The sequence below is a fragment of the Ictalurus furcatus genome, chromosome 18 (genome assembly GCF_023375685.1).
Source record: "Ictalurus furcatus strain D&B chromosome 18, Billie_1.0, whole genome shotgun sequence".
Classification (NCBI taxonomy): domain Eukaryota; kingdom Metazoa; phylum Chordata; class Actinopteri; order Siluriformes; family Ictaluridae; genus Ictalurus; species Ictalurus furcatus.
In genome coordinates this window covers 12,496,268-12,505,875 of record NC_071272.1, presented here as the reverse complement: position 1 = coordinate 12,505,875, position 9,608 = coordinate 12,496,268, and the positions used below count along the sequence as shown (strand labels likewise).

Sequence of the window (9,608 nt, the reverse complement as noted above, 5' to 3'; positions counted from 1 at the left end):
TAAGGAAAATAAATAAATCTGCTGCAACCTGCAGAAAAATAAAAAGACATAAATTCTGCTGCAGAATAAAAATTTTCCAAGCTCTCAGACAAATTTGTGATTATGATAGATGAGCTGGAGGTAGAGTAGGGGGGCTTGTCAGTGGGGCTACAAACGATTTCCTTAAACAGTCTTATGAAAACCATACGGCACCAGAGAAAACCACAGGTCCAAAACCTCCCATAAACCCCCCACCCCCCACCCCCCCTAAAAAAAAAACCTCCTCACACACTCACTCACTCATTACCCGCCCCCTCTTCCAAAAACATACCTCCATACCCTCCCTCACTGTCTCTCTTTTGCAGAGAGCCTGCAGACAAAAGTGCTGAGACTAGAGTTTTAAGGGATCTCATGACCAATTGTAAAAGCTAACCAAAGGCTGAAAGGCAAAATAAGAAAATAAGATGCCAGTTAAACAAAGGATGGATGCAGAGGCAGAGGTAGAACAGTCTCTGAGAAAGATGTGCTGTGCTGCATACCTTTTTCTTTTCCTTACAGTGCTATTCATTTGCCTGCCTCAGGGAATTTTGGGTCAAAACTTGCAGGAACAGGATGGTTTGTGCAACGCTGAAGGATGCTACTCAGTTCACTTCCAACGCAAGACTTTCCGGGAGTCCTGGAGAAGTTGCAAGGATAGAGGGGGCAATCTGGCTGTGGTGAAGCGACCAGAGGAAGCAGCATTGATCCAGGATCTGCTGAAGGCTGGGGAGCGTCAAGGTCCTCGCCCCAGGCTCCGGCTCTGGATCGGTCTCCAGAGACAGCCTCGACAGTGCTCAGCCATACGTCCTCTGAGGGGCTTCACCTGGATCACAGGAGATCAAGACACGGAGTACACTAACTGGCAACGTGAGGAATTACCAGGTGCATGTACTGCCCCTCGTTGTGTGGTCATTACCTACAATACTACAGACAAGAGTAAAAGTGACCAGAACAACTTTAAGTGGCTGGATGGCTCATGCATGATTGCTGTGGATGGTTTCTTGTGTCACTACACATACCGAGGGATGTGTCCACCTCTGCAGAGTGAAGGAAACGGACCTGCACGCTACACCACCCCTTTCAACCTTCTCAGTACCCTGCTCTCCCATATCCCCTACGGATCTGTGGCCACTCTACCTTGTCCAGACATCACCAAAGAAGATCAGTCAGTGCTCTGTATGCTACATGAGGATGGAAGAGTTGGATGGTCCAAGGATGCACCTCTTTGTTCCGATGCTCCAAAGGACTGGTGTGAGCAAGACAATGGAGGTTGTGAGCACTACTGTGTGAATGCAAATTCTCACTATTACTGTGAGTGTTCAGAGGATTTCAAGATAGGTGACAATGGGCAAAGCTGCCAGCCCTTGGATCCATGTCATGGTGCTGACTGTGAGTTTGACTGTGAGCCCAGCCCTGGGGGATACCGCTGCAAGTGTCCAGAGGGGTACCTCCTCTCACAGAATGGTCTAAATTGCATTGATATTGATGAGTGCCAACAACATCCATGCCCCCAGGTCTGCATCAATGCACCAGGAACATTTGAGTGCCGCTGCAATGAGGGCTATCAGCTGTCTGAGTTTGGTGAGTGCTTAGATGTAGATGAATGCAATGAAGGCAAATGTGAGCACTCCTGTGAGAACTCCCCAGGAAGCTATATATGTCTCTGTCATGAAGGATTCTCCCCTGTACCTGATGATCCAGAGCGGTGTGAAGATATCGATGAGTGTCAACTCACTGGCACTTGTGAGCATATATGTGACAATTATGAAGGTGGATTTCAGTGTAGTTGTGAAGCAGGCTATGAGTTGCAGCAGGATGAGTATTCATGTTTGCCTACCAAAGACATGGTTGAGCAATACCCAACTGGTGAACCGGTTCATCCAACAACACTTGTTTGGGATGAATCTGGTAACACACCTGACATAGTGACTGATAATATTCCTCTGGAGTGGCTTACTGAACCTTCAAGCATAGACTGGCTTCCCACAGGGTTAGACTGGTTTACAGACATAGCACAGGAGTACTATGTTACCTCGCCAGAACCTGGCTGGACAGAGCAATCCCCCAATTCCCCAACATCAGATTGGTTAAAGGATGCTACGACATCAAATATACCAGCTGATTCAAATGCTAAGGATGAAAAAAAACAGTGGTTGGATGAGAGCAGAATATTATCACAAGGTGAAGACCACTTACCGTCAACTCTTCCACCAAACAGGAATGGGGATGCTGATAGGATCACTCCTTTGACACATCAAATCCTTGAGGGTAGTTTGCCATCCGCCTCCAGCCAAGAGAATCCAGGTGGCAAAAAGAAGCAAGACAGAAGCTGGTTGCTAGTAGCACTACTAGTTCCTCTCTGTGTCTTTATGGTAGTCATGCTAGCATTGGGCATTGTGTACTGTACAAGCTGTGCTGTTGAGCCACGCAACAAAAATGTGACAGACTGTTACAGCTGGACCACCAACTCCAAACCTGCTGAAACAAAAGCTGCAAAATCACAGGCCTGAGAATTCTGCACAGGACCACATGACTATTTGAAATAGCAGTGTCCCAAACATGTCTCGCTGTGTCTCATTATGTCATTTTGGTATTATGTATCATTTTAAGGATTCCAGGTTTGGACTGTTTTGAGAAAACTTTTGAGGAAAAAACATCAGAAATCTGTTTCCAGTTTAGAAACAAAGCAAGATATCTCAATGCAGTCCCATTTTATTTGTATTTCACTGTACATTTAGAGGTTCTAATGGAACTAGTACTGTGTTGTTCATACATCCTAAAGTTACATAAAGCTTGTTTTTGGATTTGACTGTGCATTTTACCATACTCAATTTTTTTCATATAAAAAAAAATCATTGCCTATATTGATTTGTCCAGCATTTTGTAATATATGTACATTCAGGAAAGTCAAATTGTATCTTGATACTAAGTGTTTGATTATTATATGAATTTTGTATCAATTATAAGCAGTGAATTTTGGTCAGTGAAGTATTCCATTTGATCCAAATTATTGTAAAGCAGTGTATTGCAGAACATAGTATATTGTACAGTTTGCCTGTGTGAATTGACTATTTGTAATGTGAACATGCACTTCATTTGTATTTTACCAAAATAATTTTGGTAAATGATTTTACCATTTGCCTCAAATTTGCAATAAAATCGAGTGTGAAGTTCTGCTGCTTGAGAAGTCTGTATATTAAGGCAATGTCTGCATTCCTGCATAAATTATATGTGGCTTATGTTATGTTTTAGCGCCCCCAGCAGTGAAATGTGAAATTTAAAATATAATGTGATCACATGCAGGCTGTAGCTGCAGAAAGTTATGGAGTCCAGGGATCCCCTGGGTCCATGAAGCATAGCTATGAGGTCTACTATTTTTTTAAGTGACATCACAGAGGTGCTGTTAATATGATACAAAATCTAACTGGTTTAACTAAGTGTAACTGGGAGAAATTTAGGAATACAAAATCCCCAGTGGTTTTAATAAATAAATATGAAGGACAACAATTGGCTAAGGTGCTTAATAAAAAGTGACACAATGAGATGGTAATGGTAATACACCGGAAGGGGTCATTGGCTGAAAAAAGGCTGAGAAACTCTGGTTTAGGATTACTGCAGAGCTGGCCTATTTAAAAAAATAAATAATAATAATAAAAAAAAAACTTTTGATAACTTTGCAGTTTAACATTTTAAGGCAATACAGTTAGGTTCTGGATACATTTCTCTAAAAATGTAAAGAGCTATTAATGCTATTAAAGATTTTGTTGTTCAGAAATTTGTTTTTATGGCAACAGGTTATTTGCAGAGTGATCATTTCTGTATTATTTATTTAGAGATAACAGGAGGACTTTTAATATAGCGCTGGAAAAATGGAAGTGGTTGTCATGTGATAGATCAAGGATGGAAGGAAAAGAAATAACTAATAGCTCAGGTCGAAAAGAGTTTAAACTTTCAGCATAGAGCAGGTAGATGCTCCTCATTAGCTATGCTCAAAAACATTGTGTGTAACAAGTCACACACATTATAATTTTACAATGAACTGTCATTCTCTTAATGTCATTCTTTTCTGAAATTTACCAGTTTATATCCTATAGAAGTATGTTTTTTCAGACTGTTGAAATTGCAGCTTGAAATCTTGACCTGTATCCCATGACAAAGGTTTTTTTATTATTATTATTTTGTTTGCTTATTTTGATAGCCAAGAAAGCAGCAGAGATTAGCAAACACAAGTTTACCCCCCAACAAAATCTAAATGAAAAGCTATGCTGTATTACCATATTTTTCTTGTTGCTTCAATCTTTACTTCTTTGTTAACTTCTTATTCATTGCTAAATGTATTATTATTGCTTCTTAAACTTCTTATTATTGCTAAAAAGTACTACATTTCATGCACTTTTTGCTTGGCTCACTTTGGGTCAAAACAGGCTCTAAGCAAGAAAGCACTTTTAATTAACAAAGTTTGTTGAAATAAGAAAATTCTATTTTAATGGCTTCCCAAAGATGATAGACAAGTTGTAAAAACACTGTATTAAGGGTATTAACATGACATGGATTCTAACTTGGAGTTATCTGGAAAAATAAATTCCCCTGAGTGTTTCCTTAGTAATGGTTGTCTTCACAGTTTGTTGTTGTTGTGCCCAACCCCCAAAATATATTGATACCTTAGATGACATGCTGATATCTGGACCATATACTAGGTTGTGAGGTGTTGGTGTGTGTAGCGAAGGTTTGAGTGTATCAAGCAAAGTTGTGTGATGGACTTACTGGCCCTGCTAGGACATCTTGTAGGTGTACAGTATGAGATTACAGTGCATTTCTCCATGCACAGTTTGTCTTAGTTATACCCAAACCCTCAGATATTAGTTTGATGGACTGTTTCCTAACCATACTGTGACAATGAAGTGTTTCAAAACCCAAGCAAAACTGTTCCACTTGAAACACTCATACAATAGTCCACCACCCAAAAAATAAATGCTCAATGGTGGTCCTATGATGATCCACTAATTAATGTGAAAGAGGGATGCTGACATATGGCTTAGTAATGGGCTACAGTCAATAATTCTACATCTAAAGAGGTCACCTGTATTTTAGTAAACACAATGAACTTGCCATTAAGTCTATGTGTTACGTCATGTCCGGTTTACAGACTCGGGTAATTTGCACAGCAGTGTTGTTCGGGTGGTTAATTAAATGGCTACCAGTGATTCGCACTACAAAATACAAGTATACCATTTGACGTAACCATTTCTTTTTACAGCTTTTTCAAACAGTACAGTGCACAGACAAAAAAAAAAAAAACCCGGAAGTGACATCGCCAATGTATCACTTGCTAGTTTGACACTCACTGTTTAAAACCTTAAAAACAGTGACACCTTGTGTTGAACGTAGGAAATAGCATTTCAGACAAAGATATTTTTTCAATGCATTATTGGAATAATATTTAAATATAACTAGAATGTCTCACTTATGAAAAGGCCGGTGGTTTTATTTACCAAAGCTTCCTTCATACTTTATTTTAATTAAATCCCATACATAGGAAAAATGCAGCTTATACCTAATATACTGTCCTCAGGTAGATTATAGGGTTATAACACATACAGTCCCCTCCAAAACTACTGGAAAGACAAGGCCAATTCAGTTGTTTTTGCTGCAGACTGAAGACATTTGGCTATTAGATCAAAAGATGGATATGAGAAGAGAGTTTAGAATTTCAGCTTTTATTTCCTGGTATTTACATGTGGATGTGTTAAGTGACATTGAACATAGCACATTGCAACACTGAACATTGTGTATCAGACCACCAAATTTGTAGGTAAGCAAAAGTATAGGAACAGATAAGCCTTGAAGTAACTTAAAGTAAATGACACTTAATATTTGGTGGCATATCCCTTGCTTGCTATAACTGCATCTTTGATGTATAGCACAAACCAAAGTATTGGCCTTGCTGTTCCAATAGTTTTGGAAGTGACTTTATGGTTCTTAAACTGGAGCTAATTTGATTACCCTAATGTATAAATATACAATTACAATTCTAATATGTGAAAATAAACTCAATGATAACTATATTAAATACTGTATTTTATTGAACAAACAAACAAAATATTTATTAAAATAGGCCTAATGATTAACTGAGAATGTTCTTTGACCGGGCATTGCATTCATTTTTTTATTTTATTTTTCTATTATTTCAAAGACATCTTCATTTGGAGTACCTTGCTGATTTTGTTCTCATTTGTTTTTAAAATCTGTACAGTTTCAAGCAAAATAGATACAGAAAAATGGATAGAGCTGACTGAATTTCATGACGGCTACAACAATGTGATACTGGGATACTAAGAAAAAGGAGGCAGGGAAAGGAGTTGTGACAGGAAGAGGCTCAAACGGTGGAACCAGAGTTTTAAGATCATATTTTTAAAATTTAGGCTTTAATTGTTAATAAATGTCTCCGTACAGAAAGCTTCACCATACCATACCATTTTGTTTATTAAATAACAGCATGTTTTAAAATAATTTATTATTACACATTTGATTCAATTACACATACAAGTCCCTGTGAATTCCTGTGTAGTAGAATGAGCAAATAAATATAAACCTGTGATTTGCCTGGCAGCTAAAACTACTGTCAGTGCCACTGTTATAGAAAATTAATCAACATCTTCTGACCAATCAGAATAAAGAATTCAACAGCCATGCGGTACAGTATCAGACAAATATGTTCCACACATTTCAAAATTGTAACAAAGTGATATAAAGACAAGGTGATTTTCTTATTCACACACACACCACAGAGGAAAGGCTTTTGACTGTTGTATGTTCATAATAACTAAGGTGAATGTAATAATATTTCATGAAAATAAATAATATTGTTTTGTTATGAAATCTAAAAGAGGTTACCTAATGTGCGTATTTAAGTAAGAAAGTTTTGTTGTTAAATAAATGAAAAACAAACGTTGTCGACGAGGATGGGATTCGAACCCACGCGTGCAGAGCACAATGGATTAGCAGTCCATCGCCTTAACCACTCGGCCACCTCGTCATATCAGCGAATTTGTTCAAATGTGTTAAAGTGTTTTACCAATAAACGATTTGATATTTGATATAAAATAATCGTATATCGTATATTTGATACGGGGGGTGGGGAACAAGGGTACGTCAGTGCGCTAACGTGTAAGTATACTGCTGTTATCAAACTAGCGTTAGTTTTCTTCATAGACTTAGCTATCTTGGTCCGACTTAAAACTTCACAAACCACCATACTGTGTTTCATTTATTCAAAAAGTTGTCATTTATGACCTCCATTTTATGTTCAATAAGTGTATAAAATGTTATTTTACGGTTAAGACTGGAGTGGTGAACTATAGTTATTTTAGCTAGATAGCTAACTTTTTAGCTGTTGCAATTATGCTCAATCGCTTCAGAGGAAAGTAGCTAATGCTAGCTCAAAAAGTCGCCAGAATCGACATGATGTTAGATGAAGAATAAAATTTTCTGAAGACAGTTAAACTCTATTCTATTCTGGGCCATACATCTCATCTTGTGTGTTTGCATGACATGGGAGGCCTTGTGCAACTATCCATTCTCTCCATATCTTTCACATTATTTAACTATAAATAGGTCTGTTACATGGCTGTTCCACTGTAAACTGGCCTGTGCCAAGATACAAGAAGTTCTGGTTGTTGTATCCAGGATTACCAGATCTCAGCAAAATTTCCAAGCCAAATACATCTGGAATAAAAAAAGCACAAAAATACCTGAAAGCAGCCCCAAAACTTCAGACATGGGAAAAGTGGTTAATTTGACATCTTTCTCATAGGATTTGTGTGCACAAATTTGTGATTTTCAGTATCTGCACTATGCTTTTTCTCATTAACCATTCTATAATCACATTTTCCCTCTCCCAATCTTTACAATATAAACTATATGGGCAAAAGGTTGTGGACACCTGACCATCACACCCATATGTGAACCTTCCCTAAATTTTTGCCACAAAACTGGAAGAACACAATTGTCTAGAATGTCTTTGTATTATGTAGCATTAAGATTTCACTTCACTGGAAATAAAGGCCACAAATCTGTTCTAGCATGACACTGCCCCTGTGCACAAAACAAGGTCCATTAAGACATGGTTTGCCAAGGTTGGAGTGGAAGAACTCCTGCACTGAACCCTGACCTCAACCTCACTGAACACCTTTGGGATGAACTGAAATCCCGATTGCACACCTCCTCACTTGACATCAGTGCCAGACCTTAATAATGCTCTTGCAGCTTAATGACCAAGAATCCCCACAGCAGGTTCCAAAATCTAGTGGAAAGCCTTTCCCAAAGATTTGAGGTTATTATAACAGCACAGAGGGGACCAACTCCATATTAATGGGCATGATTTTGGAACGAGCACATACAGGTGTGATGGGCTGCTGTCCACATACTTTTGGCCATATAATGTATCTTACAACAGAAATGGTTGTGTATGTAGACATACTGTCTGCACTTACACATTCTGTTTCTTTACCAAAGCCTATGTTTATTACAACTGTCCCAGGGACGATATTTTATGTATAATGGTGTTTGTGTTTCTGTTTGTGTATATTGTGCTTTGGATGTGTGTTTTGTTCTCTGCCCTCTTTCTCTTCCCTCCATCGTCATGGAGGTGTTCCGATGAGCCGGACCTAATTAGTCCACTTTGGAGGTGACTGGATGGTATGTGGGAGGAGCAGAGACACAAGACACATTGGCTCTGTGGAGAAGAGAGAGAGACTTCCTAGAATGAGGATGAAGCCTTCCTCCTGGTTCCCAGAATCCATTGTTGATTTATATGTTGCATTGTTTTGTTTCTGACTGAGTGAGCGCTGGAGTTTGTGCCGGAGCAGAAGTGTTTGCTCAATATTTCTATTTCTTTCTTGTTTGGAGAATGTAGAGGGAGGGTGCCATTTTTGTTGGCTTTTCTCCTTGTCTATGATTAGACAGGGAGAAAGGGAAGGGTTCTTGTCATTTCTTTTCCTTCTTTTTATGCTTTTCTTTTGTGTTTGTTAGATATATTTGTTTGTTATTTTGGCCTGGCCCTCCCCTGAAGCTGTTGTCCCCCTTTTTTTTTCTTTGATTATTCTTTGGTATTGTCTTGTTTTGGTGATGGTTGTGATTAACATCTTCTACAGCTACAAAATTGTTACTTTCTTCAAAGTGGTGTCTATGGTGTGGATTCTGGGACAGGAGGTTAGACATCCTGGTTCTCTTTCTCCAAGGTTATGTTTTTTTCTACCTGTAACCTTATTCCAAAACTAGTTCAATTTGACTTCAAAAAACAGCGTGCTGGGCAACCCTAGCTAAATCTAACATTACACTTTCATGCTCCGACAGCTCAGCAGGAGAGAGTCACTGAATATTACACAGTAAAACAGAATTAAAAGATCTACAAAACATTTAGCTTGGGAAAGACATTAATTATCTTTCTTATTGCATCTCTGTGTGTGAATATTGAAGCTGTAATGATTCAGTTAATGACCTCAACTACCAAGCTGTAACTTGCAATTTCCACATAATATAAAACATTAGTGCTTAATTTGAGGTTGCTACTGTATATACAAATACATATG

General features: G+C 38.5%; 1 protein-coding gene and 1 non-coding gene across 2 annotated transcripts; one reads left to right on the top strand and one right to left on the bottom strand.

Annotated features, from left to right (window-relative positions):
• The first annotated feature begins 282 nt into the window (after window positions 1-282).
• Window positions 283-3,283, top strand: cd248b (CD248 molecule, endosialin b). The gene has a single exon (XM_053649572.1). The coding sequence runs from the start codon at window positions 444-446 to the stop codon at window positions 2,526-2,528; it is 2,085 nt and encodes a 694-aa protein (XP_053505547.1). The 5' UTR covers window positions 283-443; the 3' UTR covers window positions 2,529-3,283.
• Window positions 3,284-6,972: 3,689 nt separating this feature from the next.
• Window positions 6,973-7,054, bottom strand: trnas-gcu (transfer RNA serine (anticodon GCU)). Its single transcript has one exon. It is a non-coding gene; the product is annotated as a tRNA-Ser (tRNA).
• Between the last annotated feature and the right edge of the window lie 2,554 nt (window positions 7,055-9,608).

What these genes read in the sequence shown, in the direction of transcription:
- cd248b (XM_053649572.1), top strand. Translation starts at nt 444, where the DNA reads ATGCCAGTTAAACAAAGGATGGATGCAGAGGCAGAGGTAGAACAGTCT.